Raw genomic sequence first — 19,156 nt, 5'->3', positions numbered from 1 at the left:
ATATTTTTGACCTGGACTCTAGTGTTCAAAATAAAGAAATTGATTATTTAATTTAGGGATGTCCAGATATTCCTTTTTTACTTCCGATACGATACCGATACTGCAGCAATGAATATTGGCCAATATCCGATACGATATCAGCATTAAACATGCATACTTTTATTTCTTATTTTGTAGTATTTCTGTCATGTTAGAAAAGGCTTGATTAAGTGATATCATTGAAACAAAGAACCGTAATCAGCAACAGTAGGTATGAGGATAAACTGACCCATTTATTATTAACCAATGGGTAACAGAAACTGCTTATATCGGAGGTTTTAGATGCATTCCGATACGATATCGATACTTGTTTTTTGCTGATATCGGACCAATATCCGATATCAATATCAGACTGGGACACCTCTAATTTAATTAATTTAAAGAGACAGTGCATTTTTTCAATATGTTTATTGTATTTTTATAGTTAATACAGTAAATAAATAAAATATAGCACTCAAAGACAGTGTGTATTAATTAGGGATGTTCCGATCCGATCCTGTGATCGGAATCCAGGCTGATCACGTCATTCTTTAACAATCAGAGATTGGGAGAAGGGGAATCAGAAAAAGCCTGGGACCTTAGTTCTTGTTTTTAATAAAATGTGTATAATAGCACATTATCATTCATTTCAGAATAGAGATTTATTTGTCATTACAACAACTACAACGGAATTGCTACCTTATTGTCACACACATACAAGGTAATCTTGTGTTGCACCACTGAGAAGCTTTATTTTTATTTTGTTGCTCCAATGCTGCACTAAGTGGAGGAAAAAAAGCTATATCCTTGTTGGAAAGAATGATACCTTCATTTAAATAGAATAAAAAAAACTCAAAGGACAACTTGATATGAGTTTTTTTCTTTTCTTTTTTCTTGATGTATTGCTGAAAGATCAGATCGGGAAATATGGGGATCGGCAGATACTCAAAATAAAAAAATCAGAATCAGATCGGGAGCAAAAAAACGTGATCAGGACATCCCTAATATTAATGAACATTTCATTCTGATAGGTTCATAATAATAGAAGATTAATAAATACAGACACAAATGAGAAAATGAAAACTTATTTCATAAATACTGATGTGACATGGACCTTCTGAATGAAAGATTTTTTGTATTTTATTTTTCTCCCTGCATGAGAAATGAGAATTATTCACTTCAGGAATTCAAAGGCCAACTTGGAGGCATATCGAATTTCTCTGAGCATTTTGAACCAGCAGTATTTTCTATTTTTGGCTCAATTTTTAATTTTAATATTAGGTGGCTCTAACTGACAGTAGTTGGTGTAGCGTCATTGTTGCCCGTGAAACCCGTCTTTCCCGTGCAACGTTTAAATTGCTAACCCATGCACAAGGGAGTCACAGATGCATGCATTTATTGGCTGTCGTGCTGAAGATGAGAGCTGCGTGAGCTCAATGTAACCATGAAGGAACACAATGTTGGCTTTCTGCTTTCATCATTTATGAAATAATGTGACATTCAGAAAGTTTTGTCGCTATTTTAGGGAGTAAGAGTGGGAAAAAGCGACCAGATTCTCTGCTATGTTTGGTGTTTAGTTTCTGATTTTTCTGCCTATAGTTGGTTTCTGAGCAGGTGTGTTAATGTAGGATTATTTAGAGCCTTTTTCCATAAAAATGAGTTTTTAAACTAGTGGAAACGAGCATGTGAGGGGCGAGTGGAGTCTTGCTGTGGGCTCCAAAACCAAAACAAGAGCTGGAAGACGCTAAAACTCTCTGTGCTTAAATTTGGCAGCACATTTATGTAACAAGGTGCACAAGTCTGAGAGAGAGAGAAGGACTGTGTTCACTTTCTCTCCCAGTGGTGCCAGCAGCCCCAGTTAACTCACCTACATGGAGAAAGAGAGCAGAAGAAGAAGAAACAGAGAGAAAAAGAGGAGAGGGAGGGACTGCGACATGAGAGGAAAGCAGAGTGGGAGGGGAAAGTTTGCAGGTGTGACAGTAAAAGAGAAAGAGAAGAGAAGGGGGGAGGCGTCAGGCTATCTGGGTGAGAGAGGAGGAGAGCAAGAGGAGGAGGAGGACTGAAGAAGAAACAGAAGAGATGAGCAGGCAAGGGCACAGCAGCACATCAGAAGGCTGGGGCTAGAGGGAGAGGAGGGAGCGAGTGGGAGAAGAGGAAAGAAAAGCGTGAGTGGGAGACAGAAAGAGGGAGAGAAAAGGAGAGGGGGAAGAAAAGAAAGCAGGCGAAGGAGAGTGACAGGGACAGAGGCCAGCACAGGAGGAGGAGGAGGAGGAGGAGGAGGAAGAGGAGGTGGTGGAGGTGGGGAGGGGGTTGGCATGGCAGACAGAGCGAGCAGAGCGGGGGCAGAGAGAGGGAGATTTTGAATCTGTGAGACAGACAAGGGAGACGGAGCTGGTGAGGTGACACAGGCTGGGAGAGAGGGAGCCAACGCGAGGCAGCGTGAGAAGAGGAAAGGAGATAGAGAGAGGAGAGAGGAGAGGAGAGGAGAGGAGAGAGGAGCAGCGACAGTTTGAGTTGTTGCACAGAATACGATGATGGGACTGTACTATCCTTCCGTGTTGTCGGTGAGTGTTTATCTTTTCATATCTTTTCATATCCTCCTCTGTGTACGTCCTGACGCCTCGCTGAGGATCAGGCTCACTGTACATGAAAACAGGCGTCAGAGTTGGAGCAGGACTGTCATCGAGCATGAAATGTTAATTAACTACGAACAGATGAGGACTCTACTTGACCCCCTTTACTAGAGTGGTCCAGTCAGGGCATTTCAGACTCTTGTCAGGACTCTGTTTGCTACGCGGGGATGCAAACAGTCAAAAAACAAGCGTAGTAGGCGTAGATGACAGCGCGATAAAGGCTTGGAGATTGTATTGCAACAATTATGCTGGGTTGTGTTGAAACGCATGAGCAGCGCTGTATTATTGTACGCCGTTGTTGTTGTGGCATCTGTTCTCCTGCCCAGAGCGAAAAAGCGCACGCAATCTGAACATCAAGAGCTGCAACTGCCAGAAACTCTGCTCTGCCATGTATTATGTATGCTCAGAAGAGCCCATGTGAACATACAGTACGACATGTGAAGTCTGTGGGACTGCGTGTAGCTGCCTCTGCTGTGAAGTCTTGAGAGATTTCTGAGGCGAAATAGTGGAAACAGTGAAGGATTAGGGGGAGGAGAGGTAAGTAAGAAGTCTTTCTTCTTTATTGCCTCTGCAGCTGTCTCTGTACATCGCTCCAGCCTGTGAGCGAAAGGGACAGGTGTCCCCGGAACAGTTGTCTCTGTCTTTTTTTTTTTTATTGTCGTCCTCTCTCTGTCTTTCTCCTCCTCCCTTCTGCATCTCTTCTATTCAGCTAACAACACCTCCTCACTGTAATTTCTGTGTCACACATTTCCCAAACACACACACACAAGCTCAAGCACACAGTGGGCTGTAAAGTTAGTGCATGAAGTGTCACGTTCATATCATTTCATTTGGTGTGAGTCAGGCTGAGTGTGTGTGTGTGTGTGTTTTTTCCTGTCTTTGCTTGCGTGTGCTTCTCTTTCAGCTGTACCTTGGATTCCTGCTCTCTTTACTGTTTGACCTCTTTTCTCCCTCCTCTCTCTTGCTCTCCCTGGGGCCCTGGCAGCTGTTATCTCAATGTTTTCCTCCAAGAGCCCCTAGAAGAGGGGGATGGGGTTCAAAAAAGAGGAAGAGAATGGGATCAGGAGAATAGAAAATTGATTTTTAAGGTGGTGGGACACCCTCTGGCAGTTAGCGGGGAAGCCTGTGGGCGAGAAGGCTGAATCCATGCTGAGATGGACAAATGAGAGACGCAGAGAGACACAGAGATATGACAATATTGTAGGTCAACTGGAGAGAGCTAGTTTGCTCTGTGACGCAATTTCAGTTGAGAGAGCTGACTTTGCACTTACATTTGTGTGTGTGCATGTGTGTGTGGCGGCTCAGCGTCGCCTTCTGACAGGAGGAATTCATTTTCCCTGTTCTGGAGCCACTGTGTGCTAATATTTTTATCCCTTTGCTTCAAGAGAGCTTGAGCAGCATATCAGGTGCAAAAGACTGAAATATTTTCTCAAGCCCCACCTAGGTGTGTGCCCTAAGGCGAGGGAGAGACACCTACCTGCTGCAAAACTACACACACACACTCCCACACTCACAAATACACACACTGCCACGCTTGCATAAAACTGCAGAAATGGGCCGAGAGGTTTCACCGCCCTCCTCCACCTCCCACCTTTTCCCAAATCTTGTTATTGATTCTTCGCAGGGTTAACAATGCCGGTCATAAAATGATCCCAATGAGCTGTGTTGCCGTGGCAACTTGCATGAGTCATTCATTTTGTGCAGATTGCTCGATGGTTTTAGGCGCGAGGAACCCGTCCACGGAGAGCCATGTGAGGTATTCACCTTTTACTCTCAGAGAGGGAGAGTTATGAAATGACCCAGAGTCCAGGCTGCATTCACAGCTCTGCCTCTTTAGCTGCTATTTGCATCTCTGATGAGTCACTGTGAGGCATCTGCGCGGCCTTTTTTAAAGAACCTGCCTTTGAAATAGATCGGGGTTGCCCTCACTGACTCCGTGCATGGTGCAGTTGACTGTGGCAACACGGTGCGGTGCTGCAGCTGGTTTGTGTACATTTCTGAAAGCACATGCCGGACAGTGTGTTTGTATTATTACCTGAGCTCCAAACAAGAGCAACCCGCTCATGGTCAAAGCTCCTGTATCCAGGGGAGGTGTGTCCATGCTGGGTAAACACATATCTCTATGCTAGTTTGTGTGTTCACCTGCATATGTGTTTGTCCTGCGTGCCGTGTGTATTTAATGAGGAATAAAGCTGGACAATAATGTCATCATGCTTTTGTTTTGGAGTGTTTACTTTTCATAAAAATGCTGCAGAGCGGGGGACCATTGTCAGCGAGAGGAGAGATGACACGGAAAGCCTGCGTTCATGGTGATATCTCTGCACGCATGCATGTTAAAGAGGAGTCTCCCAGATTCACCGTGCGAGGAAGAGGAACCTTACGTGAGACCCTACAAGGAGAAGGATGGGGGTGTACTGGGAGGGGTCTGTTTGACGAACAGACACGTTACCCTATAAGGAGATGGAGAAGAGTCAGGGAGGAGGTGCGAGGGCATCGCTGATATCCTGTTGCTATGAAGCAAATGGGCTTGATTGACATGCGTGGGGGCGGGACGTGTGCGAGGGTCCCGTCTGGATTTTATGAAGCGTAAAGAAGCAAAGCAGTCAGCAGAGAGTGGGAGGAAAGGGAGAACAGCAGCAAGAGGAGCAGAGACAAACAGCAAGAGGGGGAGGAGGAAGAGTGATTGAGAAGAAGGAGGAGGAGGTGTAGGAGGAGGGGTTGACGTGGGATGGAATAATTTAACAAGAGGGTGTCTCCTGGCTCATCAGTATGCCACAGACACGGCGTGAACGCTTCTCCAGCTGTTTTCAGCTCGGGTAACATCAGCACAAAGTCAAAAGCCAATAATCAGAGCTGGAAACATCTTCTCCAGTCAGTGCGGCTGCTGCTCACCGCACAAATCACATTTTCCATCAGCAAGTTTGTTGAATTAGGCTACAGACTAATGGCTCAAGGCCCAATAAAGTAAGATACTGAAATGTCATTATTCATGTGAAATGACCCAGTGTTGCCCTAGTTAGCTCTTAGCCATGCTCCTCTCTTCCTCTCCTCCTCTCCTCTCCTCTTCCTCATCCCCTCCTGTAGCGTAGTGAGACTGCCGCAGACGAGCACATTTTATAACATGCCTCCTCAGACACACTTGCTGCTGCTAACTGACCCGAAAGAAAGCAGCTACAGCTACTGCTCTGAGTCACTGGCTCTGCCTGGCCAACGCACACACTTACACAACCCCTTAATGCCTAACGCCTTAACGCCAGGGGAGCGGAAGCACAAACACACACGCTGACATGCACACAAACAAAATGTACACAGACCTAAGTGCTGGCCCAAAAATGCTGCGTACAGTTTGTCCACAGGGCAGCTCTTTTGATGAAATTGACCAAAAATTGCCCCCTCCCTTTGTCTCGGCGTCCCTTCTCTTCTCTTGCAATCTTTTTGCATTTATTCAGTATTCAGTGTGTGCTTTTACCGCGATGAAAAGCACAAAGGCCGCTCGCAGCTACCGAGAGGCCCATAACTTAACGGTTTGAGAGAGAAAGGGGGGAAAGCAGCACGAAGGCATACACTATTTTTATAGATACCAGGCTATCAGGTAGAGAGAGTGCTGTTGAGATGAAGCTAAAGTAGATCTCCTCTGAAAAGGCCAATCGACGAACACAAATACAAGGTTGTTTTTGGCTCGAATTCCCGTTTCTATTTTGGTCTGGCAGAAGGAGCAGCAACAGCCGGGGTTGTCCGTTCTCCTGCTAGGCTGTAGTCTGTTGCTGAGCATGAGCCTCAACAATGAGGGGGAGGTTATGACTGATAGAGATACAATCTGATCAGGGCTATAGACTGGGGAAGTAATAACCAGCCTCGCGGCCAAGATATCAAAACCTCCAGTCCGGAGTGTGCTGTATTAAAATCCAAGTCACTATCATTTTGTCTGAGTTGCATCACAACTTGTCAAGTCCAAGTCTGACTCATCTCTGGTTGAGTGAGTTGTGTCATGAGTCATCAATGTTGGGACTCGAGTGTGACAACAGTAGAGCCGAACACTGTAAATGCAGAGAGGGAAGGAGAAGGGTAGTTTTCCCAACAAAGTTAACCAAAACTGTTTTTTATCCTTCCACTTCTTCTGTTGTTTTGTTAGCTTCTCTACAGCAGCTGTTGAGGTCACAGGGTGAAGTGTACCCCAGACATTTTGAGGTGCCTGTAGCACAAATAATGCACATAACGGCCTCAGCTTATAAACACGGCTAATGACTCCACAATCGCAGGCTTTCCACCCTGACTTTGAGTCTGAACTTAAACTCTAAAGCCTTCTTAAGAGATCAGAAACACATTTCACAAAGTGTTTTTCTTTAAGCATGGAAGCACTTTGAGCTAAATGCTAATGCCAGCTTGCCAACATGATATAGCTATAATGCTAATATGAAGCAGATACATTGTTTAGCCTGTTATTATTCCAACATTTGCTAATAAGCAGTTGACACAAAACACAGGCACTGGAGCTGAACGGTCAAAAAGTAAAAGGACATCAGAGCTGTAGAAAGCTAAACAGGAGATTGATAGACTACGGGCTAAAACAAGAGTTAAGCTGTTTGTGATAATGTTCATTCCCACCCACATGCTTGTTGTCATGTTTTAAACAATAATGTTGCGTAAGTACAAATGAATACATTACCTCGGCACTTTGCATTCTGGGAAAAGTTGTCTCGAACAAAAAAAAAAAGTAGTGTTAAAAACATGATTTGCTCTACCAAAACAAATGCTTGCCTTGTCAAGAGTCACATCCTCATGTGAAAACGCTAAAACGCTGTGAGAACACAGTGAAAAAAATCTGCATTTTCACGGAAACGCAGAGGGACTGAAAACGCTGTAGTAAGCATGCCAGGCCTGTCTTGTCCAGAAGCCGCTTTTTGGAGATCTCCACCAAAGTAGAGTTATGCCGGTTATCTGGTGTATTGGGGAGTACTAAGTTAAAAAGTGGAGCAACAGATACACATTTTGTATAGAGACGGTCAGCAGATTCAGCAGATTGAGCAGCACAAGCACAACTCGGTAGTTCGCGACGATCGTAACAATGGTACTGTTGTCCTGTCCTATGCACGTGCGAGGTGGATTGTGACAGCTTTTCCACTCAAAACACCAGCTCACTGTTTACACGGCAATGGTGTCAGCAGCGTTTCAGAAAAATCCCACTCTGGAGGCCGCTTTCAAAAGTTTGCGTTTTAGGTCGGCTGAAACGCAAGAAAATTTTTGCATTTTCACCCTCAAATCATTGCGGCCCCTAAAAATAATGCATAAATGAGGTAACAGCTCTCAAGCTTTAATTAATGCTAACTTTGTCATGTAGCACTTAAAAAGATGGGTTCACACTAGGGACGTCCCAATACAGGTTTTTGGCTAATGATCAGATTTTTTCATGATTTTTTTTGCCGAGACTGATCCAATACCAATACCTTTCTTTGATAATTCCTGTACTCCGTTGGCTGTTTCCGCTGTAAATTACAAATCATATTTGTTGTATTAAAGTGAGCCCTGTTGGTACCTCATCCAGGAACACTCACTTTACAAATGTTGCAAGACACTGTTTTACTATCGTTGCTTTCCAAAGAGAAGTAGTCCAACACAGCGGACATGTTTGCAACGTGAAAACTGGATCACGAAATCTAATATAATCTGATCCTCAAAAAATAGCCATATCGGGCACGGATACTGATCAGTGTATCGGATTGGGACATCGATAAACAAGAAAAAGCACTGGAAGAACCTAAACTTCATAAGAATCTATAAAACCCCAGGAAATAAGAATCCAACACTTTGACATGAGAAGTGCATACACTCTGAAGATGGAGCCATAAAGTCCTTTAAGAAAAATTAAAGCCCCATGTACAATTTTCTTGCCGTTCGAACACAAGGAAAGGTGTCACTGTGGCTAAAAGCTTGAAATTGGGCTAATATGTAGACAGAAATATTACACTGTTGTATATTGTTTCCTATCCACTTTCTCCATCTCATCACCTGAGCCAACCTGGCTGATCAACTTTCCTGCCCAGTGTGAGAGTGGCTCCAGTTTCTTCATCCAGGTTAGCTGCTACCTGGAGACCCAGAATCACTCGTTTCAACCTCGACAAATGAAGTTAAAAGAAAAGACCCGACTGATGCAAGCCTGAGCTGTCCTGCTGTTCGGAGCCTGATCCAGACTGACTAATTTCACTGTTTCTGCTCTCATTTTCTGTCTCTCTGAATATAATGTATTCAGGATGTCTCAGCAGAGGGTTTCAGCTCATGTTCACATTATTACAATCTGTGATGTAACAGTGTGTTTTTTTCTTTCTTTTTCACAAGGAGAACGCTCTGCACAATTTTCTGTTCTTGTTTGGAGCTTTTGTTCATGAATTAGAGCAGCAGATTACAACTCATACACAGAAATGAAAGAGAGCGGATGGGGGAGTCATTTTTAGTCGCATGTTTATGTAAATGCTGGAATTGTATTATTAAAGCCCTTGAATGGTGTAAGGAAGATAAGTCTGCAAATGATTATCAAAGGTATCAAAGGGGTTGTGCTGCTGCGTGAAGCAGGAAGTCAAGGATGTGAAGGATGTTATCTCTTAGGGAGATCTTAATGTGGATGCTTGTGGACAACATTGGAAGAGGTTCATACAGCTGCGGGGTTTCGAGGAGTGGACACAGCTGCTGTTTGAAAAGTTGCACTTGGACTCAGTGGTCAGTAATCTGCGGCTGTACTGCTCAAGTGCTGGGCTTTGAAGGGGAGCACGGTTTCTGTTCATGCCAGGGGAGAGTTGAGGAAGCATTTCAGGGACATTGGTTTGAGTATAGGGAAGACAGTTTGGTAGAAGGCTCACAGCAGTAGAGATTAATCATAAACAGGTATTTATGGTGAGATGTCAGGGCGAGGAGGGAGTGTGACGACAGGATTGCAGGTTGTGATTACCCTGCAGAGATTACCACAGTTCCTCAGCCATAAAAGGTAGGCTTCAAAGCTTGAACTATCTCATGCAGCTTCGTTTGCTTTTATACCAGCAAGAAAACAATCAGTAGACCCAAGATAAAGACACAAAACTGTTTTTTTGAACAAACTTGAGCTGCTGATATTTAAAGGAGAAGTAAAGAATTAATATAAACTTCTATAAGTGATACATTTGTTGCTGATGTATCAATTTAAGCTAAAGGGTTGGCTTTAAATAAGAAAATGAATAAAGTTTGCAGGTTTCAGTAACATGATATTTATGGGACATTGACAGCTGACTTGCACAGAACCTAAACAGGCTGCATTTACTCTCAGTCTTACACTTTTGGCAGGATAGTAAAGCACCAAGTGTGAAAAGAGAGACAAATATTTAGACAATTTGTTCAACCTGACAAAAGTGATCAAAAGATAAGGATAGAAAGAAGCCACGTAAAAAGCTTTGGAGTGAGATATTAGATATAATACAGGAGAAAACTATGCAGTAGTGGTGTACTGTACCTGTATAATTAACAGGACAAAGCTGGCCTATCACCGTGTACTCAGCTCGGCTCTGCAGCGGCTCTCATGTCACTATATCAATGTGATCTGTGTTGACCGCGTGCAACCTCTGGTTTGTCACTGAGGCGAGGGGCCAGCTACCGTGTCACAGGTGTGACACTGAGAAAGGTCAAGAGCTGGGAGACAGATGGCATGCACACACACACACACACATACAGGCACACGCACACACATACAGGCACACGCACACGCACCCTCCCACACACTTTTTACACTCCCAAAGGGACAGAGATCTATTGTGCAACTCAGATGGGCATTGCTGCAGCCTGACACACACACACACACACACACACACACACACACACACCACTCGCACTAAGTCAATGTAGCCAAGCAGATGTCTTGCCAGCACTGCGTCTCTTCAGCAGTGATATCAATTTCAAGTATTAAAAAGTAAAATAAAATGACGGCCTAAATTAATCAATGGGTATTAATTGCTCCTGATTTGAATAGTTCAACAACAGGTTATTAAAGATGATATGTTAAAATTAGAACACTGTTATGTATTTGAGGGGAAGGCAAACAAAGACATGAGCTGGACATTTTAAAAGAAGAGCCACTTTTGTCTTATTTTGTTTGTATAACCATCTAATTGAATATGTTGAATGCAGAATATTTTGGGTTTTTTTTAAATTTCAGTGAACCTGTACTTATATTTTTTCAGTTTTCTAGAGCTTTATTTTTTAATTAATCTGATTTTAAAAAGTGTCATCAGACCTGTTTTTAGAGAACAGCAGACTTTGTAATGGCAAAGAATAAAACCAATGCCTTACAATAACTTACATACAGGGGCAAAACAAGCCTGTTATCTGGTCGAAATTTTTTTGTTATGGGGCACTTTCCTCCTTTAAAAGGCTTCAATGAACTTTAAGTACTTTTATTCTTTTTATGTTTTTACGTGTTCCTCTTCCTACTATGCCTTGCTGCACTTTGAGATTTCTTGGAAATTAAAAGTGCATTACAAAAAAATAAAAAATATAATAATAATAATAATAATAATAATAATAATAATAATAATAATAATAATAATAATAATAATAATAATTTATTATTATTATTATTATTATTATTATTTTTATTATTGTTATTATTATTATAAATCATAATAATAACAATAATGGTTGCAAGCAAATCCAGCGTTTGGCACTTATCTCACATTGCACTCCTTACTCTCATCCTATTTTCACTTAACAAGCTTAAAATATTTATTAGACCTGCACCCAGTGTAATGTGTTTTCCATCACTGCCTAATTTAACAGTAAATTGCTGATGGCTAAAATATTGTTTATGTTTCTGTAATGATAGATCCACCAGTATGTGCAAGCTCTTCAATCATAATTATAGCTTAAATGCTAAAATGGAATTATTAGGGTATTATTATTAATAATTTTATCGCTGAATTATAGTTATTTCTCTCATTCCTGAGCAGAAAAAAATAGTGGTTGCATGCTATTCTTGATTTCTGACTTCTCTGAAATTTTTGAGAATAATTTTATTCCCAAATTTGTGAATTTAAATGTGAAATCAGTTTGAAATTCCTCACTTTGGTTCAAAACTGTGAAGCTTGCTGAGAGAGAAAGTCTGAATTAAAGCTAGGTGGTTTTTACGACTGGTGGTCTGACAAATTTGTGAAGCGCTTCTGCTTCTTAGCATGTTTAGCATTTAGCTTACAGCTGCTTGTAGACCTGGTGTAAATATGTTATGATTCTGTTGATTAACCAAACTTCAGGCTTTTGTCTGTGGTGGACTTTTGAATTGATTGGCCATGCTGTGTGGTTATAAAAAGATCAGAGAGAAAGACGGTGTTGGTGGGTTTATCTCTGACAGCGATGGATCAGAGTCAGGCCATGCCTCTCCCATCAGTCATCACCTTTTATCGTCCATCCCCCCTTCTCTCCCTGTCGTCCCTGCTGTCTTCCTCTGCTCTCTAACCATTACCATTTAGGGTATCCATGCCCCACTGCCAGCAGCCAGGAATGTGTGAGTGTGTGTGTGTGTTTGTGTTTCTCTGTGTGTGTTTGTGAGTTCCTGGTTTGTCCTCCTACGCACTCTAATGTTGGTGTAACGTTTGGTTATTTTCATGAGGTAATAATGTGTGCTAAAACTTGGGCCGGCTTCCCTGCTAACAGTTGGTCTTTGTGTGAGCGTTGAGGTGTGTGGGTGTTGGTTGTGTCAAAGGTGATTTGTATGCAGAGGCGTTTGTGAGTGTATGTGCAGGCGTTAGACACTCACCATTGTACAACACTGTGAGCATGGAGGCATCTGACCCTCAATAATAGATGTGGCTGCAGTGAATATTTAATGGGCTGGGGGTGTAGATACAAGCACCCATATACACGCACACACACACACGAGGAGGTGGTAATATAATATCTATGCGTGTATGACTTTTAGACTGGAGCTCTTGGGAAAGTGGTCTCCGTGTTGTCGGGTGATGCTCTCAGTAAAAGATACTGTGGAAGTTCGCCATCTGTCTCCTTTACTCTCCCTCCCTCCTCACTCTTCTTCTCTCTTTCTTCCACCAACAGGGCTCTCAGGATAGTGCTGGCGGTCAGGAGGGACTTGTTCCACCACCTTTCTCTGCGTTCCCTCCACCTCCACCGCCGCCCCCCCAGAACGGCTTGGCCCTGGATTACGGGGGCAGCTTGTACGCAGCGGGGGCCGTCCAGGGCCCAGTGGAAGCCGGCGGAGCAGCGAACAGCGCCGCCAACGCTGCCAACAGTCTCAGTGCTCAAGTGAGTGCCAGAGTCGTCCTCTGCGTGCAGCCCACATCAGGTCTTTGTTTCGGGAGGGCACGAGTGTGGAGGAATGTGGTTAGATCAAAATGTAGTAAGACACTTGGAATAAGCATCTCCATACTGGTACTCTACATCCCAGAAACAGCCTGCTGACTGACGCCGAATACAGATCTGACACTTATTGATTTCCCAAAATAACAACATGAAGCTCTTCAAACTCATTCAGATCTTTCACAGTTTTCATTTTCTGTCAGAGGAAATTTGAACTTGGAGTTACACATTTAATATTAAAGAGAAAATCTTTGCATTTAACAAATACTATTAAAATGCATTCATACATTTCAACTCAGGATCCTTTTGGGGTTTTCATCTCTTCTCCACCAAGGTTAGATATTCATCGGTTAGAGATAGCTAAGGCCTATCTGTGGAGTTACACTAGTGGAAAAAAAGAGGAGGGGTTGTAAACAACATGAATGAAGTTCTTATCTATAAAAATACACCAAGTCACTGTGAAGATATCAGAATTTAGGAAACCATTCTTGCCTTGCATTAGACTTCAAGTGAACAGTATTGCTTCAATTACTCAAGACTACAGGTCGCTAGAAACGGAAAACTGTCCTCTAAACATTTGAAAGTTACCCTCATATTTTCAACCACAATAGTTACACATGTATGCTCTACTTCTACATCTCTACATCTTTGTACCATCATTACAAACTTATGAAATCAAACCTCACCTGTCCCTTAATTCTGTCTTGATACCAGATGATAAGCGGTCAGTTTTCTGCAGTGTTATGTGACCCTTAAGCATCGGCATACTCTGCTTCTTCTAAATGATCTCCATTAGGGGGTGATATATGGGAAATATGTATGGATTATTTTATGGCAGGATCAGGATCTGGGTCTTTATCAGGATTGTTTCCCAGGACGTTTTTGAGATATTTTATCTGTAAACAATAGTTTTAGCCCCAAATATTTCTTATCCTGCATTCTGAACAATTTTTCTGCACCATTTCATAATTTGAGTCCAGTCTTGTTTATTAAATTCTAGATGTTCATGATTCGTTTGATTAACACATTCATTCAAAGACGTTGACTGTAAAAGCTTTTTAATTTCTGCAGTATTCAGAGCTTTAGCTTCATACAAGGAGCCTGTGCACAGTCAAAATGTAGTTTAATGAGACCTTGGCAGCTGCACTTTGTTTTGGTGTTGCTCTTAACAGGAAATGTAAATGTACACATGATTCACGTTTCATTTCATTGCCATCCTTAATACATTGTTAGATGAAAGCTGGGGGCTGGATAAACATGGACCTTAGGTATGACTTTGGTTTAGAAAGTAGTGGTTGTAAAAATGTAACTCAAGTATAAATACTTCAGAAAGTCAACTGAGGTCTTAGTGACTGAATATATCTGCAGCTCTTTAAGCTAACCTTAAGCTAGCAGTAAGGACATCTCAGCGCTGATGATAAGAGTCTTATATCCCCCGTCTCTCTCTCTCTCCTGTCTGTCCGTCTCAGCAGACAGATGGATCCTCCCAGATTGACGGTCAGTCAGGTGTCGGCTCAGGAGGAGGAGGAGGTGGAGGATCTGTTGGCGATGACTCAGACGGCAAGGGGACCCCAAAACGCCTCCACGTGTCCAACATCCCCTTCCGCTTCAGAGATCCTGATCTACGGCAGATGTTTGGGGTACGTAGAGCAGAGTATTATCCTCTTTTCACTGCTCACACCACAAAAAACATCAGTGTTGTTAATCTATGGATTAAAACAGAAAAGATGTGAGAAAGTCATGTCTCTATTAATGTAAGTACATTTCCTTAGGCTTGTTATTTTCTGTCACCCATGAGGGATTAAAAATAGAATCAGTTTCCCTCCTGTTTGAATAAAAACTTAAAATTAGAATGTAATTTTGTAGAAAGGTTACTGGAAAATGTTTTAAAGATCTGGCCTTGTGCCTGGCTTTTTGATAAGTGGGAGAATTATTGGTGCAGAGAAAAGAGCAGAAGCAAGATCTGGTGTAAGGAAAGACTAGCAGAGCTGGCCTGGTGCCAGTCTGTCATGGTTGAGCAGTGCTGACACCCTGTGGCAAGATGCAGCACGTGACTTAACATGCTTTTCTCATTTTTTTCTTCATTTTCTTTTTCTTCTCCAGCAATTCGGCAAAATCCTTGATGTTGAGATCATCTTCAACGAGAGGGGGTCCAAGGTAAGAGGTTTGAAACAAAACGGTTGTTTGAATAAAAAAGGAAGCTTTGCCTTTCAGGCTATTTTCAACCACCCCCACCCCCTCCTTTTTTTCCTTTTCCATCTTCCTCTCTCTTCTGCTCACAGGGCTTTGGTTTTGTAACATTTGAGACGAGTGCGGATGCAGAGAGGGCCCGGGAGAAGCTTCACGGTACACTGGTGGAGGGACGTAAAATCGAGGTATAACTCACCATCCTTGCCCCTTTTATTATTTTTTAGAACCAGTGACTGTTTTCTCCTCTGTTTCCCCTCCATGTCCGACTATGAGAATGAGTTTGTTCTGGTCATTTCTGCCCCAGAGGTTTCCGGATGGCTGTATGTGTTTTAACCCTAACCCCTCTGGCTTCACTATAGCATGGTGCAGTGGTGCCACGCACACAAACGTCTCTCTGACAGCACCTCCTGTCGATGTTTATGCTGTTGTTGATGTTGATGTTGTGGGCTGTTCATTGCACCTCGATCTTAAAGCCGTGTGGTTTGCAAAGCATGCTGGGTGGACTGGCTACACAACAGGCATGGCCGATGAGATGTCACTACGACACGGTTGCAATTGATATCCGCTTCTGTCACAGCATGTAGGATCTTTATTTTTGTTTCCTGCACCTTTTCCATCATCACTTCTTCCATGACCATGATGAGTGGCCACTTTGGGTTTATGGTTGAGTGTGGGAGTGTGAGGGCGGTTATTTTTTCTCTGAAAAAAATAGTGCTTGCTTGTCTGTGAGAGGTATGTTGCATGGATGGATCATCGGGTCAGATGTCATCTTGAGGTTTTCTGTTAATAAGCGGTGGGAGCCTCTGGGTGGCACTTTTTTATGTTTGGTGTGTTCGGAGTCTGATGCATGTTTGGGGACATTTTTTAAAGGCCAGTTTTGTTTTTTATTTTGGAATGAGACTGCAGTGAAGAAGTGTGGTGTCATTTCCGATCGTTTAAAAAAAAAAGGCTGATTGTTTAATTTCAGATGTGCGAGATGGGTGGTAAAAATAAAAAAAAGGAAATGTTTTGTTTACACACACACCTGCATCCACCACTCCTGAAAAAGAACACCAGATCTCATGGAAGTGCATTTTGTGGTGACATCATTTATTATTTTTTTGATTTCTCAGCATGAGCTCGGATTTCAGCTGCAAATGGCCTCGAGAGATCAATCACACCACGCTTTCGCCATTTGCTCTGGCTCTTGGTTTTCGAATCACGCACTTTTGTTTTGTTTGTTTTTTACTTGCTACTAAAGCTCCTCTGCATGGTCTCGATTGTGCTGCACTATTCTCTGTCTGTGTGTGTGTATGAGAGAGTATGAGTGTGTTTGTGAGTGGGTGTTGAATTAGAAATATGGAGGGCGGAGAGAGAATGAACATGGGATGAGAATGCAATAGCTAGCTGTCGTTCCCTCTCTCCTCCTTTTTCATTGGTTACTTTTTGGTTCTTCATCTGTTTCACTCTTTTTCAAGCCAGTCTGTCTCTGTCTCTCGCTCTTTCCCCCAGTTTGTGTGTCCTCATATGCAACTGCATCCCCGCTGTCTCCCCATTTCTCTGTCCATCCCCCTGTCCTGTGACATAGCTAGGAACAATGAGATTAAGTTTGATTTGAGGGATTATTTTGAGTTAATCTGGGCAATAATAACAGAAAGCTTCCTCCCCAAACTCCTGACATTTTCTGTTTCCATTTGTTTCCTTCTTTATCAACCTGTGTGTGTAGCGGTTTTTAGAGGCTAGATTGTGGTCAATGGCTGATACCTGTAGATGACTGTTGACACGTGACCTGTGACATCACTTCCTCTCTGCCTCAGGGTGGGGGTTTGCTTTTCATTACCCCGTTTTGTTTACGTTTTTTTGTTTTGTTTTGTTTTCTCTTTTGGTTCATCATTTCTTTCTTACATATATTTTCTCTATTTCCCTGATGATTTTTGTATGTTGTTGTTGTTGTCAGTCTCCACGGTAACTGCTCGCGTGTCCTCACGCCGTTTCCCTGGCAACGGTAAGTTGTGTACACATGGCATCATCTTTGAATGACCCCTCCCCCCACCCCATCCGTCAAAAAAAAAAAAAATTCAAAATAAAATGCACCCAACACCCAAATGAAGAACTCCTTTACTGGAGGGAGCTTGATTGATTAATTGATTGATTGACAGAACCTGATTGGGTAATCCTGTGATTGATTGGGGAGGTGGTGAATGAAACGATTACGAGATTAGCCAGTGATCGCATGGCATTATAAAGGCCACTTGTATAACTGAATGTACTGCATCTATCTGCAAGTGCAACAACTATGACTACCACTTCTTATGCATTCATTCCAATCACCTCTCTAACTGCATTCAGCATTTAATTCAGAGCTGTATCCTGCATGGTTTACTCTCTCTCTCGTCATCTGTATGACGCCATAATAGTACTTTGTCATCTCTCTGTGTCATGTGTCAGCCAATAGCTGCATTTCTGCACCTTAGTGGGACAGCATGCTAAAGCATGAGTGCTCTGTTAGCTTTACTGGAGAGAGGATAATGGTTGTGTGTACATTATGGAGTACTTGATTATCACTCTCTGTATCACTTCGTAGACTGCAGACAGTTGTAGAGGTATGGCTGTTTGGACGTTCTATTCAAACTAAAGATGTGTGTCTCAAAACTTATTCTGCTACATGGCTAGCATATTAGCATTTTAGCCTTTTTTTAAAAAGAGGAAAAAACAGCTGTCATGAAATAATCTCTAGACCCCCAGCAAAGCAAACTTTAAAATCTGGCAGCTTTACTTTACAGAGGTGTTCTTGTTTTATTTTTTGACCAGTTTGGTTCTGGATGGTGTGTGTTGGTTGTCGTGTGCTTCGAGGTCTCTCTGGTGTGCGACACTGATCTGGAATGCCTGGCAGTGTTTCACAACCATGGTTTGATTTGATTTATTTTGAGGAATGATATTTGCATCCCCCATCCTCTCTGTCTTTAGACTTCTGTCACTATCCTTTTTTTTTTTTTTTTTTACTTTCCTCCATTCAACGTTCTTCCATTGTTGCTCACGTATGGTTAGATCCAATGCAGGCAAACGGTCAGATGTAAACTGTATGTGTGTGTCGCATCTTGTCGTTTCTGTTTGCTCATTAGAAGATCTGCACATGTGGATGGATTGTTCACTCTCTCTGCCTCTCTCCTCCTCCTCCTCGTCATGTCTGTGTTTTTCTGTGTCTTTTCATGTGGACTGGCTCCCCCTTCCTGCATCCCTCTATATTTCTGTCTTCTCTCTGTCTTCCCCGTTCCCTCCCTGTCCTCCTTTATCTGTATGACGTGTAATTGATTGGGAGGGCTGCCAAACTTTTTTGATTGGTTTCTTGCTGCATCTGATGCTTGCTGATTGGCTAGTTTTTGCTCACTGCTGGTGATGTGATGCGCTCTCGATTGGCTGCGTGTAATTTGTGTATGACCTCTTTGATTGATGTTTTTTGCATTGTGTTCAACTGATGAATCTGCCGCTTAATTCACCTTCTTTTCCCTCCTTTTTTTAAAGGTAGCAGTTTAATGGTCTTGGATTTCTGTTTGAATGCTTTTGTTCTGAAATATTTTGTTGTTTTCTTTGTTCTGTGTGCCGATGGTTGCATTGTTTGTGTGCAAAACTGCCTGATTACTCACCAGGATCCTTGTTTTCAGTGTCTTCCTCCTTCAAAAGAAGTGCATGCATTTTAAACCATTGCTGCTCATCTACAGAATTAACCTCCGTCATAAGTAAAAGAAAATATTTAAAATACAACAACACCTGAACTTCCAGCACAAGTTTTTATTTAATCAAAAAATTCAAAATCCCTGAAAGAGTAACTGTTTGATTGGATCATTAGGACTCATTCATTTATAAAACTGAATTGCTTGAGTACCTCACCATTTGTTTCTGGTGTCCAGGTCAACAATGCAACAGCCAGAGTGATGACAAACAAGAAGATGACCACCCCGTACTCTAACGGAGAGGGCCTCGCCACTCTGCCATACGGTAACAACCTCAGAACT

The 19,156-nt window shown here is 42.5% G+C and overlaps 1 protein-coding gene across 4 annotated transcripts in view; it reads left to right on the top strand.

Annotated features, from left to right (window-relative positions):
* Window positions 1-19,156, top strand: part of rbfox2 (RNA binding fox-1 homolog 2) — a 40,424-nt gene that overhangs the window by 9,978 nt on the left and 11,290 nt on the right. For 2 of the 4 annotated variants that reach the window (XR_012599380.1, XM_074684250.1), the window contains exons 3-7: window positions 12,714-12,920; window positions 14,444-14,614; window positions 15,078-15,131; window positions 15,257-15,349; window positions 19,052-19,139. Coding sequence is in view for 3 of the 4 variants with exons in the window: in XM_074684250.1 (XP_074540351.1) it covers window positions 12,714-12,920; window positions 14,444-14,614; window positions 15,078-15,131; window positions 15,257-15,349; window positions 19,052-19,139 (613 nt within the window). In the remaining variant the exon portion in view is untranslated. Of the gene's footprint in view, window positions 1-2,318; window positions 2,583-12,713; window positions 12,921-14,443; window positions 14,615-15,077; window positions 15,132-15,256; window positions 15,350-19,051; window positions 19,140-19,156 lie in introns of those variants that run through there. The other 2 variants (XM_074684268.1, XM_074684257.1) reach the window with 2 other exon arrangements.

This window comes from Halichoeres trimaculatus, unplaced genomic scaffold, assembly GCF_033239565.1.
Source record: "Halichoeres trimaculatus isolate MK-OKI-2021-1 unplaced genomic scaffold, fHalTri1.1 fHalTri1_scaffold_2, whole genome shotgun sequence".
Lineage (NCBI taxonomy): Eukaryota > Metazoa > Chordata > Actinopteri > Labriformes > Labridae > Halichoeres > Halichoeres trimaculatus.
Note: the sequence above shows the minus strand (reverse complement) of the source record. Positions and strands in the feature narration are given on the sequence as shown.